This window comes from Chrysemys picta, chromosome 9 (genome assembly GCF_011386835.1).
Source record: "Chrysemys picta bellii isolate R12L10 chromosome 9, ASM1138683v2, whole genome shotgun sequence".
Lineage (NCBI taxonomy): Eukaryota > Metazoa > Chordata > Testudines > Emydidae > Chrysemys > Chrysemys picta.
The window spans coordinates 88,126,596-88,147,905 of NC_088799.1; the positions used below are offsets into that span (position 1 = coordinate 88,126,596).

At 40.4% G+C, this 21,310-nt stretch overlaps 1 protein-coding gene across 5 annotated transcripts in view; it reads left to right on the plus strand.

The window, feature by feature from the left end:
• The window catches only part of SMARCA1 (SWI/SNF related, matrix associated, actin dependent regulator of chromatin, subfamily a, member 1), a 65,182-nt gene extending 45,145 nt beyond the window's left edge, over nucleotides 1–20,037 (plus strand). For all 5 annotated transcript variants that reach the window (XM_065556618.1, XM_065556617.1, XM_065556620.1 and 2 more), the window contains 5 exons: nucleotides 3,817–3,949; nucleotides 5,883–6,001; nucleotides 6,369–6,581; nucleotides 17,753–17,863; nucleotides 19,369–20,037. In XM_065556618.1, coding sequence (XP_065412690.1) covers nucleotides 3,817–3,949; nucleotides 5,883–6,001; nucleotides 6,369–6,581; nucleotides 17,753–17,863; nucleotides 19,369–19,440 — 648 coding nt within the window. In that variant the 3' untranslated portion in view covers nucleotides 19,441–20,037. The remainder of the gene's footprint in view (nucleotides 1–3,816; nucleotides 3,950–5,882; nucleotides 6,002–6,368; nucleotides 6,582–17,752; nucleotides 17,864–19,368) is intronic.
• The last annotated feature ends 1,273 nt before the right edge of the window (nucleotides 20,038–21,310 follow it).

Here is a 21,310-nt window from a genome sequence, read left to right on the forward strand (position 1 = left end):
TTAAAAGGTTATGAAAGTTAAAAAAAAACAACACATGCACAAAATGTTTAGGTGTAATGAAAAATATCCCTCCAGTCTAAATGCAGTGATGCTTTACCCTAAAGATAGTTAAATGGAGCTTTGATTTATCCAGCCATCTTGTCAGTTGTATTTGACTAGAAATTCATCAGGTGTGGGAGAGGGAAAGGAGACTAAAGACTCAAGAAAGGAAACCAAATCCACAGAATAGGGAAGAGGAGACAGGATAAAAGAAACGGGGTAAAGAGTGAGGAGAAAGAGTCCAAACTGATCATCAGATTAAGCAATGTAAGGACATTTTTAGCATGTCTTGTATTACTTGTTTAAAAGAAATATACTTCCAAAGTGTGTGTGCTGTATATCTGTAATTCCAACTTAGGTTTCTGGTGGTATAAATAAAATCAGAATCCTTTGATATTGTAGCTTTTGTGTCCCTATCAGGGGCCAAATCTGCCTTACTCAGTGCCTCTTTAGCCCTGACTGAAGCCAACGTGTCATTAAAATGTGTTTAGTTTTGCTTGATTAAATACCAGGAAAGTGCTTCAGGAATTTGATGCAGAGGTTTCTAGCTTTTAATCTGTTAACTTGATCTATGTGTTAGGTAGTATGCAGTAGTGATGCCATGAGTTAATATCTGAGTTTCAGCACGATATACAATAACTTTAGATACTTTCTAATTTCTGCACAGGACTAAATACCATGAGATTTTTATGTGACCTCTCTTAGAATCAGGGAGATGCCTGTGTTTTGGAAAAGATGGCCTTTGGTTCTCTTCCCTAGGATTTCTTGATGTAGTCCTATATTAAGGTCAGAAGGGACCATTCTGGTGATCTAGTTGACTTCCTACACAAGCTATAGGACTTCCATGAATTAATTACTGTTTGAAGTCCAGTAGCTGAGATTGAATTAGAGTATATTTACTCATAGACTCATAGACTTTAAGGTCAGAAGGGACCATTATGATCATCTGGTCTGACCCCCTGCATGCTGCAGGCCACAAAACCCTTCCCTGGACTCTGCCGTTGAAGTCCCCAATCCTGTGTTTTAGTGACTTCAGTCGGCAGAGACCCTCCTGCTAGTGATCCCTGCCCCATGCTGCGGAGGAAGGCGAAAAACCTCCAGAGGCTCAGCCAATTTACCCTGGAGGAAAATTCCTTCCCGACTCCAAATATGGCGATCAGTAAGACCCCGAGCATGTAGGCAAGAGTCTCTAGTCTGACCCCTGTTGGCCATTATACTATTTACGTACCATTGCTTGGTTTTCCTTGGCTACTATGTTTTACCATTAAACCATTCCCTCCATAAACTTATCTAACTTAATCTTAAAACCAGACAGGTCCGTCGCCCCCACCATTTCCCTAAAGCATCCAATCTTGATTTTATAATGTTCAGTGATGGAGAATCCACCCTAACCCTTGGAAGTTGTTCCAATGGTTAATTACCCTCACTATAAAAAAAAAAGCGCTTTATTTCTAGTCTGCATTTGTCTATCTTCAATTTACAGCCATTGAATCTTGTTATACCTTTGTCTGCTGGATTGAAGATCTGTTGATCAAATTTCTGTTTTCCCCCATTATGTATATACTTCTGACAACCTCAAATGCGCGTGGAAGGGGCTGTGTTTGAGTTAGGAGCTTTAGCTGTCATTTCCCATGGTTATCCCATTCTCAAATTGAATTTGCCTGTGATACATTATGTATTAAATTAAGGCCATCCTGCTTGTCTAATGTGCTCTTGATGAAATCAGTGGAAATATTTGTGTGAATAAAAGAAGCTGGATTTGGCCCATAGAGGTTAACTTATGTTACCCACTTCAGGGGGTTTTTTTTGTTTTTTTTTTAAACAAGATACTTTTCCTCCCCCTTCATTACATTTAAGGTAGAAAGTGTAACACTCTTTAAAAAACTATATAATAGACCAAGATTAGTTATTAACATACTTGAACCATGCTATTATACAGATACTGTCATATATACTATCTCTGAAAATACTTCACTCTGATCTTTGATCACAATCCCACAAACGGTGAGGTGTATTTTCCCTGAGTTTTTTGGGTCCTCAGGTCTCAATGGATTCTCTTATCCAACTGCCATTCTCTTGAATATCTGCAAGTGGTACCACAACTTATATAGTGGATGCATTCCCAGTCCTGTGGGTTTCCAGTATGTTTCTACCCTACCCACTCTTACCAAAGATTTCTAAAAAAGAAGTCACATAGGACAGGCAAATGTTATCACATGGCCAGATAAGACATGGTCTAAAATCTCATTCATCTTAACCAAACGTCATTGGATAGGTTTGGTTTCTGCAGGTACCTGACACTATCATTGGATGAGACCAATTCCCTGATATCTGAATGCTGGTCCTGATGATTTGGCATATTAACAATTAATTATTGAGGAGGAGAACTTGTCTGAAAGAGTAGTAGTTGTATAATCTAGAAACCCTTCCTCTGTAGAGAAATGGACATATTGTACCAAAGGTGCTGCAATCTAATGGACAGAGAAACCATGCTGCTTTAGTTGTTTGCAGTGTGTAGCCGTGTTGGTCCCGGGATATTCGAGAGACAAGGTGGGAGAGGTAATCTTTTATTATTTATCTTTTACCTTTTTTTAGAAAAGATTTGCAAGGCCACAGTTTTTGTTGACCACTCTCAACTTCATCAGGTACAGCAGGGTAAAAACATATGCCTCTACTGTTGTAACCATCAGTACTAGCTTCATTGATTAAAAAAAGAATCCTGTATTGTGATCATAGGACTATTTTTATACAGATACCATTAAGTTTGTAGGCTGAGCCTGTTCACTTGGAGAATCCGCAATTTTTATTACTTGTGAATGGTATTTCTCTGATTAAACAAGTGCAGTGCAGTACAACTGCTCTTCAGGCTTGTGGTTTTTTTGCTTGTTCTTGATTCTTTTAGTATCTGAGGGGTAGCCGTGTTAGTCTGGATCTGTAAAAGCAGCAAAGAGTCCTGTGGCACCTTATAGACCAACAGACGTATTGGAGCATGAGCTTTCGTGGGTGAATATACATCCGACGAAGTGGGTATTCACGCACAAAAACTCATGCTCCAATACATCTGTTAGTCTATAAGGTGCCACAGGACTCTTTTGCTGCTTTGATTCTTTTAGTTGCCCCTGTCCTAACAACCAATGCATCATCTTGGATGATGATCTTGTGCACTGTATCTCATTTAGCTGTTTTGTAGTTTTGGTTCCATTTCTACAATGCATAACTGGCTTGCTGTTTGACAGTGCTATGGAGAGTTTCCATTTGATTGCATCATGTCAGAACAGAGATCTTTCCTTGGTACACTTTTGCTTCCATCCAGGTGTGTCTTATTCATAGTTTGTAAGTATTCTAAATAAGTGCTATTACATTTAGTGTTTGCTTGGTTAGGTGACTTTCAAGGGCACCAGGACTGGTGCTCCCCAAACTCCTGTCATTTTATTTGTTTCTTGTGCCTGTTGAAGTGTGAGCTAAATGAAAATCCATTAGGATGTGGATTGAGCTTGTTTCGTTGGAGAAATACCATTTACAGGTAAGAAAAAAAATTGTTCTTACTGATGCATGAGGGGTTATGCACAAAAATAACTCACTAGAGATTTTTATGACTGAGTAATAAACCCTGGATAATAGAAATGTATGGAAATCCTGAAAGACCATTAACCACTCTAATTGTTATGTGACACTGTACTGAAGCATTAACAATTGGAGCAAATGGTACATTCTAAGACAAAAGTTCTAGCAAAATATTTCCACCTGATAGTGACGTCTTTATCTCTCTGCTTTCAGGGTTTTACAAACTGGAACAAAAGAGACTTTAATCAGTTTATTAAAGCTAATGAGAAATATGGACGTGATGATATAGATAATATTGCCCGTGAGGTGGAAGGAAAGTCACCAGAGGAAGTCATAGAGTATTCAGGTTTGTTAAATTCAAGTACATCTTTTAACAGTCATATCTATATAACACTATTTTGTCATATGACTTTTGAAATTACAGGGTTCGGAGCTTGGAAGAATGTGAAAGGTTAAAAGAATGTGTTCCCTCTTAGAAAGCGTGAAGTCCTGGGGGGGATTATGCTGCGATTATGTATTCTTTATTCTGCACTAGCTGATTTTTAGTTCATGACTTGCTTCATCTACATTTGACAGTGTCATTGTACAAGGGGCTGACTTGTTTATTTTTCAGTATGGGACTCCAGTTTTCTTGGCAGTGATTATAGAGCTGACATTGCCTATTACGGGTATATGGACATAATAGACAGCCAAATACAGCTCTGATGTAAACAAAGGCTATTCTGTTGAAGCAAATTAAATTGTGCCCATTTACTTCAGGGTTGAATTTGGCCCACAGTCAGGACATTTTCGACGTTGGTGTAAGCAAAGTAGGTGCACATGTCAGAACTGGATGAAACAAACCAAAAAGAACACATTATTTAATTTACACTATTAGTAGAATTACTCAACCCGTACAATACATATGAATCAAACCAAACTATGATGCAAATATTCAATGAGCAAAGACACCCATATTATGAAATCTCAAAATTATCTGAGGGCCAGATCCATCCCTCGTGTAAGTCTCTTGAAGTCACTGGGTTACACCAGGGATGAATTTAACACGTAAACTTTCACATCTCAGTCCAGTCCAATACTAATATAGATGGATGTGATTTCTTTTTTTATTTTATTCCGGGATTTTTGCTGATTTTTACATCCTGATCCTGCAAAGCAACATGCTTTATTTTGTGTAAAGTGAAGCACATGCACAATTCTTTGCGGGATTGGAGCCGTAACTTGAAGTAGCTTTCTGGACTTGTATAATAGCCATTAATAAAAATAAATATTTGTGGTATTAACATCAGAACCGGAGTGAATATGCAGTAGCAATAAGCAAACTGAGTGCTTTGAGGAAAATATAAATGCAGGTCAATGGCTCTGTGAAATTTTTCCTCGAAATGGCAACACCACATAAATTGATGTACTAAATCAGGCCCTCTGCTTGTGGCGAAGTACACAATAGTTTTTCAGAGTGGTAGCTGTGTTAGTTTGTATCAGCAAAAACAACGAGGCGTCCTTGTGGCACTTTAGAGACTAACAAATTTATTTGGGCATAAGCTTTCGTAGGCTAAAACCCACTTCATCAGATGCATGGACTGGAACATACAGTAGTGAGGTATAAATACACAGCATATGAAAAGATGGGAGCTGCCTTACCAAGTGGGGGTCAATAGTTTTTTACTTTATTTCCTTGAGCATCCCTCTATTCTATTGCACCAGGCAACCTCTCCTAACATCTTATGTTTGTGTGTTCTTCCCGTAGTCAAAGAAGGCTGGACTCAAGTCTCTCCAGAGCTTATTTAAATTGTTTTTGGGTCTGCGGATGTCACTTAGAGGACTCCAAGAATGAGTTGGTTTGCTTAGACCCTGCTGACCTAAGACAGAGCACAAGTGAAAGACCAAAAATTGGTTCCTTCACATGGCAGAATGTTGCACTGTCACTAGACTACAAGCCTTGTCTTGTCTCCACTATTATTGATGTAATATGTACTCCCTTTAAATATACAGAGTTGTGCAGGATTTTATCCACACAGACCTCATTAAAGTAAATAAACTGAAGTCAGTGTAATTTGAGTTATTTGTAGCTCACCTCTAAAGATACTGATAAACACGAATGTGTCTTAATTTGTTTTTCACATAGCCTAGTGAAATAGTGTTTGGTAAATCTTCAAATATCACGAACAGAAAATTTGGCATTGTTTAATATTACACTGTTGTTTTGCTATAGAATTCTTCAATCAAACAAGGACATAATGAAAATATTATTTTACAGATTTAATGTTTTGTTCCTTTAGCTGTTTTTTGGGAACGTTGCAATGAACTGCAGGACATTGAGAGGATTATGGCTCAGATTGAACGAGGAGAGGCAAGAATCCAACGAAGGATCAGTATCAAGAAAGCTCTGGATGCCAAAGTAACAGTTGCAATTTTTGTTCTTTTAATTAGTCTTACCATTAATTTTCTAGTACTAAATTCTGCCTGCCGTTTATAGTTGGATGAGGTGTCCTTCAGGTCCCTTTAGAAAGAAAGCAGTTGGGAAGCGTTGGTATTTACCACACCAAAATTGGCTACTTTTCAGTGGGAGAGGGAAGTGATCCCTGTGTATAGTTTGAATAGTGGTTTAAATTTATAAACCCTTTTGGTTGAAAAGCAGAATAAAAATATAAAATATCGTTTGTTGTCATAAACAACTCATACTGCTTGTAACAATGAAGTGGTAAAGCCTTAATTTAGTGTTATACGTCCACCAATAAAAAGTCTTATTTTTGTTTTGCATTCAGATTGCAAGGTATAAAGCCCCTTTTCATCAACTGCGTATTCAGTATGGAACAAACAAAGGCAAAAACTACACAGAAGAAGAAGATAGATTCTTGATATGCATGTTACACAAGATGGGCTTTGACAAAGAAAATGTCTATGAAGAACTAAGGCAGTGTGTGCGCAATGCTCCCCAGTTCAGATTTGACTGGTTTATCAAATCGAGAACTGCTATGGTATGTTCAAGCATCAATTACATGAGGCTTAGATTTTTGAAGATAATGTTTTATGTTTCTTTAAGCAAATTATGTGGAATTTGGACCTGTACCAGAACACTGGAGTGAGGGAAACAGTTAGGTATGAGAGTGGTCATTTTGGTCTATGTTCTCACCACCAGTTCCTAGCATAAGATGTGGTGGCCTTTTTCTCAGCACAGCTAAACAATGCTTTACAATGAAATCGAAACAGATTACAAAACCTGGCAAGTCTGAGTCTCATGTAAGCCAAAGAGATTAATGCAAAGATAGACTGCCCTTACAAATTGGTTGTTTGTTCACTCCACACTAAAAATAAATAATCCAAACAGCGTGTCTGTAACTGGTCTTGAATTGAATCACTTTTTAGAATTAGCTGACAGGCTATCAAAAGATGAACAGAATTTGATAAAATATAAAGTAACATTTGAATTTTCTTTTACAATACTTTCTCTCTTGTATTTATATTTCAGGACTAAAATGAGAAGTCTAGTAGCTGAGTGTTTCTACAAAAACCAGTTATTGTGGCAGGTGACTTAGTGTATGTTATAGTAGGTAAAACTTAAAATTAAAGAAGGATTCTCCTGTATAATGTAGTCATTTTAAAAAAGTCATGACACTTTACCTAGATCATATTACAGTAGACTATTTTGTGAACAGTTGGATCATAAATAAGACACAGTACCAATTTGACTAAGGTATCAGTCAAATTAATACCTTGCATTTCAGCTGCATTCTTTCTTCAGTCTGGAGAATATAGCCATTCTAATGGAATTTATCCACTGACTAACTAGTAGCAATGCTAGGGGAAGACATGCTGAGTACAAATATTAAAATACCCATCAACCTCAGAGTAGGACAGTATAATCTTCTTGTGCAACTGTAGTCTCAGTCCTGCAGTCTTCACTTGGGCACAACTGGCAATGACTTCAGTGAGAGGTTTACCTGAGTAAATATTGCAGGACAGAGCCCAATATAAAGAGAAAACATAACATTATTTTAGTGAAAGTGTTTGTTACAAAGTTGAGGACACAACTTTTAAAATAATTTTCATATTTTAGTTGTTTGCAAAAAGAGCTTGGGAAGTTTGGACACAACAGTTCCTTTGTAACAGGCCATATTGTCCTTGGCACTAGTGTAGTTGTTAGGAGGGAGGGAGGAAGAAGTAAGGGATCACTGGTATCTATCCCCTCACAAAGGCTCCTTGAATTGAACCCTCCCCCTGCCCAAAAAAGGGGGAGGGGGGACAGGGAGCAGAGCTCCTTGATAACAGAGAAAGGAGCACATCACACAGTCTATGCCTGGCCACCATACCCTGTTGTCCAAAGCAGATCAGTGACTAGATGCTACAAGATGTCCAGATGAGATTGGTACCGTTCCATATGCAAACCTGGATATTTCTTTCTCTTTTTTTTTTTAACCTGTTGTTCTAGTGATCGCAAACCTAGCCTCCCATGTTCATGCAGCACCATCAGGGTTTATTTATTTATAAAATACCCATCCAGGGCTTTGAACACGGCTTTGAGCAGTACGTTTCAATAGGAAAAAGGCCATAAATGCCCTCTGACTGCTCCCACAGCTGCTGATAATTACACAGCAAAGATGGTCTGCTTGAGATACCAACTACCAGCAACATTTTCTATCCCTGTATTCCTCATCCCCTCAACCATCCCCCTCACCCCTTGATTACCTTCCAGATCTGCCCTTACTGCTGGAAGCTACCATTTTTACTAACTTAAATTTCCTTTTCAGGTAGTGTTGGATTTTAAAACTATAAACATACAGGGTCACATATATGGTATCTAATTTAGTCAGCTAAATTATTTCTACATGCCTGTTAATCTCCTGTGGGTAAATTTATCAGGGTAAAGCATAGGCCAGAATGGCACAAGTTTTATTATATACTAGTTGTTCTCCTGGCCACACAAGGGGGTGGAAATGTGGTGAGTGGTTAGAAATTGAGGGACCCAAAATGTAGTGAATATTTTGGTTTAAGTAGTCTTTTTCAAACTTAGTCTATTAAAATTAGTTTATTTATTAAGCTGATTATTCTACTATTATAATACTTACAGTAATGCATGAGTATACAGGCTATAAAGGAGTAGTAACAATACATATTGAACACAGATAAAATCAGAGGTAATGTTTGGGCTGCAAGCCCCCTTCCAGTTACAGACCATTCATAACCTTCTAATATTTTTAAACTAAACCTTCTTAGAGGTAATTATTAGTTTTAATGTTTGTTATTTTCATTTTTCTTAATCTCTCAAAACTCTATCAGACTCATGATGAAATACTTAGGGTTTCATTAGTGATGTAGTTTCTGTTTGCATATGAAAATCCTGATTTTTGTTGAAGTGGTGCTGGTGATTATTTTATTTTGCATTTTATAGCCAAAACTTGTGTTAAATAGAGTAGGCAAGGCAGTTTAATTCTGAAAAGGACTTGTTATATATTGGTCCAAGAAAAACTTCACTGTATCTTACCAGCCACTAGATGTCTCTTGAATTCCATCTAAACAGCCTAATTTTCCTCCATCTTCTTTCCTATTCATTTCCTTCTGAAGATTTCTCTTCAGAAAACAAATATAAATTCTGCTGCATTTCTTTATTCCCTAAGCAAATGGCCTACCCAGGTTAAGCTCACAAACAGAGTGAGAGCTTCTATAAAACAATAGTTTTTCTTAACTGCATAAAGACTTATTTAAGTGTTCAGGATTAGTAATTATTATCTTCCTCTTTATTTTATTTGTGTGCATGCTTCAGGAATGGAAAATACCATGACCTACTGAATCATAGTTATTCTCACCAAGCCATAATTTGTGCCTGTTCTGTGAATCTTTTTTTCTGCATTTCTCCAGAGGAAGAGCTCTCTGCCAGTCCAAGACCTTTGGACTGACAGAGAGCCTGTTTTCTGTAAATATAGGAGATAGTCCAGACTTGTCCCCACAACTTTTGGCTTGACTATGTCCTTTTACTCTCATGATAGATTCTCTATCTTCAGTGATGCAAACAGTGATGATTCAGTGCTCCTCCTTTCTCTGTTGCAATCCTAGTTTTTGTAGCTATGACAAGAGCGAACAAAATTCTTTTTGCTCTTTCTAACCTGGACAAGAAATATCAAATGACCTTGAAAGAAATGACCAAGGGGCGGTAGAGCCTTTCCCTCAAGAATTGACTCCCTGTAAGAAAAATACAATATATGGATTATTCCATCTTAGAGCGCATGAGGTTGAAGACAAAATTCATGATGGAGATTCTGGCTTCTAGTAGAAGCATCTAATATCCTGGCAGAAGCTTATCTGCATGGGCCAATCAGATTCTCCCATCAACAATTTCTAAGGCCACATCTACACTACAAACTTTGGTCAATGCAAGTTACATAGGCATAAAGCTGTTGCAATTAGTATATCTCTTTTGCACCTGCATACTTGGCTCCTTGTATTGGCACTGCATGTACTCACCAGGAGTGCTGTACTGATGCACAGTACAATGCAGTGCACCATGAGTAAGTATACCAATTTTCAACTTGCCATCGTCCAGCGCATTGTCTTTTGCGAAGTTTTGGCAACATACGGTGGGGGAGAAATGAGTCACGCAGGGGGTGACTGGGAGCAAGGGGTTAACTTCCCCAGGTGCAACCATGTCCATCCCATAATGTCATCTATATACCATAATTTTCTTGCCTTTAAAAAAAATTCCGAATGGCCGTCTTTGCTGTCAGAAACGTGGAGCCTGCACAGCTCAGCACTATTGTCATAAACGTTGCAAACACAGGACGCATGCTCCTCCAGTATTTGAAGAGGCATAAGAAGAACTGAATCAGTGGGGAACCTGAGGATTTCTTGGAGGACAGATTGCTGTGGGACATAGTGAGAGTCAATTCAAGGCTGGTTGGTGGGATTCACTGAGCAGCTGCAGATGGAGTGCTGCTTCTGGGCCCAAGAAACGAGCGCTGACTGGTGGGCTTGTATTGTGATGCAGGCTTGGGATGACTAGCAGTGGCTGCAGAACTTTCAGATGCGCAAGGCTACATTCCTGGATCTATCTGTCTGAGCTCACCCCATCCCTCCAGCGCAGGGACACCAGGATGAGAGCTGCACTGCCAGTGGAGAAGCCAGTAACGATTGCACAGTGGAAACTTGCAATGCCAGATTGCTACTGGTCAGTGGAAAATCAAATTGGAGTTGGATATTCCACTGCTGGGGCCATTGCCATGCAAGTGTGTCTCCTGCTATGCAGGACTGTGACTCAGCAATGTGCAGGATGTAGTGGTTGGATTTGCAGCAATGGGGTTCCTGAATTGTGGTGGAGCAATAGATGGCATACATATCCCTATTTTGGCATTAGACAACCTTGCCCCACATAGTGCATCAACAGAAAGGGCTACTTTTCTATGGTTATGCAGGCGTTGATACACTGGGGACACTTCACCAACATTGGTGTTGGCTGGTCAGGGAAGATACCTGACACTTGCATCTTTAAGAACGGAGGAATATTCAGAAAACTACAAGCAGAGACTTTCTTTCATGACTCATGAATTACTATTGGTGATGTTGAAGTGCCAATAGTGAACCTGGGGGCACTCCTTGCTCCCCTGGCTCATGAAGCTATACACCAGACACCTAACAGCACCAAGGAAAGATTCAGCTACCCTCTCACCAGAGGCAGAATGACAGTTAAATGTACTTTTTGGTAGATGCTGGTGGTGTTTACTCACAAGACTGGATCTCAGTGGGGGGAAAAATCCCAATAGTTGTAGCTGCCTGTTATAATATCCCTGAAGCAAAAGGGAACAAGCTGCTGCAGGAGTGGAGATGGAGTGGCTGTCTACTGAGTTTGAAAAGCCAGACACAAGGGCTATTAGAAGCACTAACACAGAGCTATCTGTCTCAGGTAGGCTTTGAAAGAGCTCTTTAACAGTGAGCCACAGTAATGTGTTCTGATGGACTGTGCTCTACCTGGCCCAGCTATTTTGGGGCCTATTAGGAATTTGTGTGGTGCTATGCATGAATAGAACACTGTCAATGCACCTATTAATTTTGTGGCGTTTGCTACACACTTATGCTTATTATGCTGTCATTGATCCTATGAGTTGTCACACTATATATTAAGGAGTCAGTGGGTGCTTTCAAAACTGCTAGGCACCCTGCAGCATCTTTGTGAATTAATAAAGATGAATGATTTTCCAAATAGTAGAATTTTATTCGGTAACAAAATGAGTGCAAAGAAAAATCTGTGTAGTTTAAAAACTTAATAAATGACTGGAACAGAACTTAACAAGGGGAAAGAACTCTTTTATGTACATTTTACATACAGTGACCTGTGAAAGCCACAGGTTCGGTATGTGTATTACTTCTGGGGGAATTCTGTGCCAAAAAGTTGTAAAATTCTGTGCACGGTATTTTAAAATTCTGCATATTTTATTTGTCAAAATAACACAATATAATCACACCAATTTTAATTATTTTGGTAATTTATTTCAAAATACCCTGTCAGCAAGTAGGTCTGTAACCACACCGACGACAAAAAAGATTCAGGAAATGTGTTTTGACAAATACATTCCTTACTAGGCATCTTAATACAGAACTTTAAGTAATTAATTTAAACTACAGTGCAGAAACTTATTTCCTGCACCCCTCAGAAGTAGTGCAAAGGCTTGGGGGGGACTCGGGTAATGGAGGAGCTGAGGGAAGGGAAGTAATTGCTGGGAAGGAGACTGGATGTGAACTTGGAGGGTTGTTGGGTGGGAAAGGTATGGAACAGGCGTGTGTTTTGGTTTTTGGGGGGGGGGGAGGGGAGTTGGTTAGTGAGCCTCCCCTATGCAGACCCTGGCTGACCCCTAGCCTTTCTCATTTAGTCAGGCACATCTGCCCCATCCCCATGTGTCCCTGCACCACCCTGTCCTCATGTGGCTCTGTGCCCCCACTCAGCCACTCTCCTGCCCCCGTTCCCATGTGTTCCTGTGCCCCCACTTGGCCACCTGCCTCCAGTAGCTGAGAGGGCAGCAACTTATACCCTTCATTCTGTCCTTCCCACAGGACCTGTTGGGTGGGTGTGAAGCAGTGGAGGCAGCTGAGTCCCTTTTCTTCTCTTGAATAGGTGGAAGAAGATGCACACATGGAAGGATACCTTCCCTGCACAGATTGGGTGGGAGGGAACAAGCCCCCAACCCCAGTATTTTGAATCCGTGGTAGGGCCTGATGCTACTGGCCAACCTGCCACTGATTACAGTGGTGTTAGGTTGGGAAAATACTGCTGAATGCTGTTTTTAAAGTCTCCATCTCTCTCCTTTAGCATTTTAACTTGACCGTCTCAACAGAAACCCACCTCCTTGGAGCCAGGGACGATTATACATAACTTAGACCATCTATGAGATTGCTATAAATAACAGGATTCTGGAGCCGTAAAGGTGGCATAAGCAACACCCCCATTTGTGCTGAGGGTTTGTTTTATGGATAGAAGTGAGAGGCAGCTCACCCTCCCTTATGTGCACATCTGGAAACTCTGGGAGGGATTTATGCCTATTTGAGTGTAAATGTTCTAGAAGCTCCCTCTGGGGAGCGTATCCCAATGTTGAACATTTACTCACAGTTACACCAATGGCACAACGTAGCCCAAAGATAGCACGTAACAAAGAACTGGTGGTCAGAAGATTTTTCTTCTGATTGTATGAATTCTGGTGGGTTTTTTTACCTATCTTTCTAGTCAAATATTTAATTTTCCCCTCTTGTAACCTTTATATATGAACAGTTTATACTAAGTAAATGTTTGTGTTTGATACCCACAAAGTAAAAGTGATTAAATGGTAACAATTTAACGTTGGCAGCTCAGTAGAATGTAACTCTTTCCATTGCAGTATCAAAGAGGGTAGAAGTCCAAATGAAGTGATTCCCCCTTGGGATTATGAACATTGCTTTGAAGTATCTCACTTCAATGCAGTTCTTAGCAGGAGCTTGATTCAATGTCTGACGTTGAGGTTGTATCGTCTGTTAAAGTCAGGTTGAGGCACACAAATGTGGTATGCAATTCCTTTGCCCTTTGTCATTCACTTGACCCTGACTTTCATAGAGAAGTTATTCAGGCCTTCTGTCACTCAGACTTAGGCAGTCTTAGTGTCTAGGATTTTCAGTGCACAGGAAATGTAATGTGGAGTCTTTAATCTCTTTGAATAAGTCTCCCAAGTTTACTGATATTTTCTGTGCTTGTTGTATTGCAGCTTTATGACTACTGATAGATATAGAAAGGGGGGTATTGCTTATATTAATAGTGACCTATCTACTACAAAAAGTTCAAAAAGTAGTGCTCAGTCCAAGCATAATGACATGCACTGAAGTTGGCATAGTCTTTTTAAGTTTCCTATTGTCTGTACATGTTTAAAAGATTATTTAGCTGCCTTTTCTGGGTAGACTGAAGAAACTGCAAAAGAGGCTATGTGACAGAAAAAGTACTATAAGTGGTCCAAACCCCTTCCCAAATGCTTATCTTCATGTATTTCCTACTTGATAATTGAGTTTGTTCAATAAAAGCCATGTGCACAGGTCTGCAGACTCCAGTTAGTTCTGCCATATGAGAGCAGTAAGGCAATGTAGTATCATGGCATACTTTTAAAAATAACTCAAAATACCTACATAGATACTGCATTGCAGAAAGATTCCCAGATCGGTAGATCTATTTTGTGTACATTATTTCTAAGATGAGGCTTCAGTTCTTTTCCCATTTTTCTTGTTTTGTATTTAAAAATTGTGAATGAATGTAATGCCCTCAAAATGAGGGATTCATCATGCTGGTTTGAGGCAGGCATAGCATGGGCAGGACTGTGCATAATTACCCATAGCTTAAATCCCCACTCCCCAGATATACCATACCATACCATTGCAATTCCACTCCTGTGCCAGTCATGTAAAATCTAGCAGTTTAGTGATAGGAACATCCAGAGATTTGACTAATAAACCCCCATGTCCCTTGAGAGCTGGGTTGTTTTCCTATGTTTAGAATAATTAGCACAATAATCTGCAGCTTCTTTTCAATTGTATAAACCACTGGAGGTAATTTGCATTGCTGTATATGAGGACTTTGAGAAAGTACTAGTTTCTGCAGGAGGTAATGAGATTCCTCTCCCCCACCCCACCAAATGATTGATAAACAGATGAATAAGCAGTAACTACTTTCGGTGCACACAGAATCCAGTCACTGCTCCTCTGTGAGGAACGAAAGCTGACCAGCAGCACTCTTCTTAGGAGAATCTTTTTGCTTCAGAAGATACCACCAAGTACAGAGAACCTTCCTCCACCAGAAGAATAGGAGGGTTGTTACAAATTGCTCTGTCTGAAATGGCTATCTATTGGATACAGAAGGCCTTGGGAAGTGCTGGGAGCCAGGATGCTGCTGCAGAGGCTAAAATGGGGGGTTTCCCTCCCTTTTTCATAAATCAGCAGGCTTCCACAAACTTCTGACAGTATCCACAGGAAAAAGGTAAAACCCTCAGTGTTGGCTGCTTCACATTCTGATACCACAGATATACTCAAATGTTGTTGGCCTCTCTTCTGCCATCTGACCGTATCCGTTGTTGCCTTGCATCTGGAGCTGGCAAGCTACCTCAACAAGATCTTCAGTGAAGCCATTTCCTCTGCAGTTGCTATTGGCCTCGGCCCCCTTCTGCTCAGCCTAACCACAGAAGTCAGTTCCCCTGTAGACACAGGAAGGCCAAAAACAGTTCTTCACCATGGGAAATGCCCTGTTCTTATGTTAAGAAACTTGACGAGCTGCTTTCTCCCTTTCCATGGAGTGGCTGCCTTCAGGAACTCTGTTCTGAACATTGGGTTATCAGTCTCCCATTCAGGGAGGCAGCTTTCCTGCTGATGATATGAAAAACCCCCCACAGTAAATATTAAAACTAAAAGTAAAGTCAGCAAGACTCTTTTAGGCTTTGTCAGAAGATCATATATAATTTTTTTAAATCTAATTCTTGTGGGTCTATGTATTACATTAATTACTAATTGGGCCGGGAAGATCTTTGGGAGGCCTGTATTCCAGAACATGCAAACCTCTGATTGTCCCTTACCCCACTTATTCATTGGGGGCAGAATGACCTCTTTCACCCCAACTTTTTTTTTTTTGAGTGGGAAATCGAGACATCAGAGAATAGATTATTTCCATCGTTAGTATAGAATTTCTCTCTCCTCTGTGAAGCTTAAGAAATGTTTTCACCTTATCTGTCGGATTCTTCCCCATCCCCCACAAATGTAATAAACAAGAGCATCCAGCTCCTCCGAGAAAGTGTAGACAGGTATTTTTTGTCTATTTTTAGTGCCAAAGCGTTCAAGAGGCTTCAGGGCAGTCTTACATCTCAAATGGCTAAACTGCTTTTAGAAGAACAAACAATTCCATTTAGAATAGCTTGAGTCTGAGTAACAGCTGTAAAAAAGGGAGCTTTATTTTTAGCATCCATAGGTCTTGTAGACACATCTCCATATCCCCATGCCTCATATCTTTTTTTGTTTGTTTGATAGTTCTGATCAACAGCCAGTGCGTTTTTGTACAGAGACCATCCTTTCAGTCTTGCCACAGCTCTGTGAATTTAAAGATTCTAACCAAAGTAGCAGCTACCATCCATAAGGATTCAAGGGGTTCATGGTGTGTTATATTTAGATAATTGGCTGGTAAAATCCAAATCTCTGATGAAAGCCCAGATTGAGGCTGTGTGCGCTCTCTGGGTTTACTGTTGCAGTAAACTGACTTTACTGTCTCAAATCTTCACATGAGTGCTGTAGATCTATCTGGGAGCTCAGTTCAGTACTGGAGAAGGCTATGTGCATTGTCTACAGAAAGCTTTAGAAAATTTGCAGTAACAATTAGAATGTTCTTTGACATACAGGAGACTAAATCAGATACATCTTTAGCTATTTGGCTTAATTGCTCCTTTTGCTAAATTTAGTACATTAGTTCTAGCTTAGTGAATCTTTGCTTTTTCTCTCCACTTTCACACTGAAACCAAAACTTGGCTTTGCAGGAGAACCTAGCTTTCCATTGCAGGGAATGTCAGAAAATCTCTGGTGTGAGTCCTCCACTCTTCCTCTAGGAAGTTTCACTAACAGATCACAATTTGACCTTGTAACCCAGTATCTTTTGTATGGGGAACCCTCATGAACTAGACGTTTGCGCAGGTCAAGGGGCCAAAGAGAAATTAACACTGTGATCTGTAAAATGGGGATAATAATGCTTGCTTTTCCCCACGCTTTGGCTATTTAGACTGTAATCTCTTGCCACAACAGCCCCCTCCTTACTTCACTTAATGAGCTGGCTTTCCTGTCTCTTACCATATCACCTCACCTTCAAAAACCTACATACATAATTCCCTTATTCCTGCATCTTTCAGCTGATGTCATGTTTTTCATAAGTTTGGAACAGTGTCTTGCTTCCTATCTTGGAAGCCCCCAATCAAATCTTCTGTCTTAACCTTCCTTGGACCCATTTCTGTTATGAATCCTTCATTCCTTTCTCCTCTTACCAGAAATCTCTTCGCTGTTATAAATGACGTCCTGTTTCTTGTCTCCTGTTTACCTTCTCTGTTTTAAACTGTAAGCCCTTAAGAGCAGGGGACACGGTGTCATATAAACTTATTACATAAACTTTTTAATAATAATCAATTAGTACTTCTGCTCAGATATTCTACCACTGCTTAATGTCAGTTAATATTTTTCATTTCCTAACCCCTTGTGCTAATGCTTACAGAGCACTGTACTGCTGATATGGGAACATATAGCAAGAAACTGCCACATTCATGTATGTGAGACACATAGGGACACATTACTTCTTGGGTATCTATAGAAATACTGTTCAAATCACAACCATGACCAGCACCTTTTGCTGTATCTAGATGCTTTTAAATGAACAATAAAGGGTGAGGGTATCAAAACTGCTCACTCCCATTTAGGCACTTAAATGAAGTGGCCAGATATTCAAGAATGCTCAGGACCCAGCAACTCCCATAATTGATGGGACCTGAGCACTTCGGATAATCTGGTTCATATTGTTGGAATCGAGCACCTTTGAAAGTGCCTCAGGATGGTTTGAAATCCGTAGTGACTTTCAGTGTATATAGTGATGCAGTCTCTGCTGCAGAATTTAATGTTTGATTATTACCCTTCTTAGGAATTCCAAAGACGCTGCAATACTCTCATATCATTGATAGAAAAAGAAAATATGGAAATTGAGGAAAAAGAGAGAGCTGAAAAGAAGAAAAGGGGAACAAAAGTTCCAGCGGTAAATTTATCAGCATTTACTTACCTCTTAATGGGGCATGATTCAACATTTTTATTGATTTGTCTAGTTAAAATGAAGTGCAAAGTAAGGTAATTGTAACCTCCGATTTCTTCAAAACGAAAGTGTTAGTTGGCCGAGAAAGAGATTACATGCATACCATAGGTGTCCATCTCTGTCTCCCTGGAGATGTGGGTAATAACTCTCTTGAAGATCAGAACTTCAACTCTTTGATTCCCTTTAAAGGGTTTCCATATAGGTAGCATAGAGATACCTGTCTTCTGAGTGTGATGAATTCCTTGAGAAAATATTCCCCCTCCCGACACCCCAACAAGATGTAAGTAGATAGTGTTACATAAACTTTAACCTCACATTGTTATCCAGCCTCTAAAACAGCATTTTTCAAACTTTGGGTCTCGACCCAGTTCTCGGTCGCAGCATGTCAGGCACTGGGTCGCTCTGGTCAGCACCGCCGATCGGGATGTTAAAAGTCCCATCAGCAGTACTGACCAGCTAAGGCAGGCTAGTGCCTACCTGTTTCGACACCGCGCTGCGGCCAGGAAGCAGCCAGCAGCGGGTCCGTCTTATAGGCGGGGGGCCACAGGGCTCTGCACGCTACCCCTGCCCCGAGCACAGACTCCACACTCCCACGGGGGAGGGGAGGCGGTGCTGTGGGCAAGAGTCGTGCAAAGCCGCTTGCATGCTTCTGCCAAGGAGCCAGATTTGCTGCTGGTCACTTCAAGGGCGCAGCACGGTCCGCGGTGCCAGGACAGGCGGGAAGCCTGCCTCTGCACCGCTGACCGGGAGCTGCCGGAGGTAAGTCTGCACCCCAAGCCCATGCCCTAATCCCTTGCCACAGCCCTGAGCCCCCCAAAACCTGGAACCCCTTCCTGCACCCCAACCCCTCAGCCCCACCCCACAGTGTGCATCCCCAGCCCAGAGCCCCCCTCCCAAACCCAGAGCCCCTCATTTCTGGCACCACCACCACACCCCCAACCCTGTGCCCCAGTCCTGAACCCCTTCCACACCCCAGACCCCTCATCCCCGCTCCGTTGGGTCATGGGCATCAACAATTTTCTTCAACTGGGTCCCCAGAGAAAATGTTTGAAAACCACTACTCTAAAATACTAGTTACGGGAGGAAGATACTTGATAAGTAATGAATTAAATAGTTCTTCAGATGAATTAAATAGAACAAGCAAAGCCACATACACAAACCAGGGGCCTAATCCTGCTACCTTTGTTCATGATGTGTAATACTGAACCAATAAAACTCTTTGTGGAGTAAGATACTGCTGATCATGAAAAAGTGTGGCAGAATCAGGCCCTTGTGCTTATTTTAACTTTAACTTTTTTTTTCAGGGGGTTCTCTTTTGCCCTCTGTTGTGCACTATGAATATGAATGGTTGAAATATACATTGCATAGTAAATTAGAACCTCTGTCTTCAGATTGAATAGTCATGTCCTTCATATTTTCCAACATTTGAAAAACTGTTTGTTTTTCTTTAGTCACAGAAAAGAAAAGCAGATTCAGCAACAGAGAGCTCTGGGAAGAAGGATGCTAAGAAAGTGAAGTCGTAAAGTGGAGAAACTGAATGCTAAATATAAAACTGCCAGTTTTTCTTTCTATCTACAAATGTTAATTGCCAGCTTCTGTGTTCATGGTACTCTCAGAAAAATCTCATGGTTTAATTTTTGCAAATTTTGTATATTATACAATGCCTTTCTTTACTTAAATAATGTGTAGCTTTATATTTTATGCATTCCAGTACGTTAGTGCTGTGGTTTTCAACCTGTGGTCCGCAGCCCCTTGGGGTCTCCAGACTAAGGGGTCTTTGAAAGTTTGTCTTTACCATAGAACAGTGGTTTTCAATCTGTGGTCCACGGAGCTCGGGGAGCAGACTTCCAAAGGGGTCCGCACCTCCATTCAAAATTTTTTCGGGGTCCGCAAATGAAAGAAGGTTGAAAACCACTGCTTTAGTGTATCGTATTTTGTGAATTACATGTCTTCAGCAAAATTCACTCAGTCCTTGTTCTTTGAAGCTCGTGCTGAGCTTTTAGCTTTTATATGTTTTATATGCTGCTGCTTTAAAAGAGAACCTAGATTCTATAGCTGTATTGTTGTTTCATACTTTAAATTTATATGGCTGTGGGAAATTAAAGTGATTTGAGGAGAAATATACTCTTACCCTTTTTGTTTGTGTGTTTTGCATTGTGTATCAGCTCCACCTGCTTTGTAGTATGTGAACATTAGCGTAACAACTGGTCAGCCAGATACTTGTTTCTAAAGTATTAGGATAGGATCAAGATATGGAGCAGGAAAAATTATAAAAACTAGCATTTATGCTTGCTGTCAACATTACATTTAAATTGTTGTCTGAAATATTCAGGAGGGAAGACATGGCAGAAAAATATCGGTAAAAAATATTTTTCTGTGTGCTCAGGCCCTGATTCAGCAAGGTACTTAAGAGCATGCATAACTTTAAGCATGTGAGTAATCCCACAGATTCCTGTGGGACTACAAGCATGCTTATGTGCGTTGCTGGATCAAGGTCTATTGCAGTAATTCTTTTCTACTAAGCTGTACTGGTTACTACATTAAGGACTTGTTCAGGAATGAAGTAACTCAGCTGCATGTTGGTGGGCTGGTTTGCTGTCCAGCTGCAGAATCAAGCTGACAAATCCTGTTTATGATAAAGCAGTTGCTTGCGCCCTCTACCCTAGTTTCAACACATCAGGCACTAGGAAACAACAGGGGTAACACTCCTCTTCAGCGTTTCCATTTGGATGAATGGGCAAGAGTCCTGAACACACTTTCTGTGGTGTATATGCCTGGCCTTTTTCAAGATGGCTCACAGTCTCTGGTCATATTGGATTCCTTTGTCATTCCTAGATTAGCAGAGAGCAATGGGAGTTAGGCACCTAAAGATCTTTGAGGCTCTGGGCCTACTGCCTTTCTTTAATTTCCCAAAGGCTGTCACTGTTTGGTTTCTAATATGGACTCAGTGTAGTGAGAGATGCCCGTATAACTTTGTCTTGATTAAGGCAATGTACTTTACTCAGTGCTACTTTAGAAGAGGACTACTAAGTGTAGAATGCAGCAGCTTCACTCTTGCGTGGGTGGAGCCAATAGACATTTGAACTGATTGGTTTTGTTTATGGGTAAAATTCAGGGTTTGTAAAGTTCTGTGATACAGGACACAGTTGTGTAAAGATACTGATTCTCCACCCATATGCCTTTGTGGAATTTACGATCAACTGGGTTGCCCTTGCTGTCAGTTCATCTCTCCAAGGCTGATGACAAGGACTTCTCAGCAAAGGCACAGCACCTCTCTCTGCCACAACCTGAGTTTGAGACAATTCAGGATAAAATGTGTGTTGTTTTTTGGTTAAGCTTTTGGAAGTTTATTGGTTTCATTCATGTTTGGGAGCAGGACATGAGTCAATTACT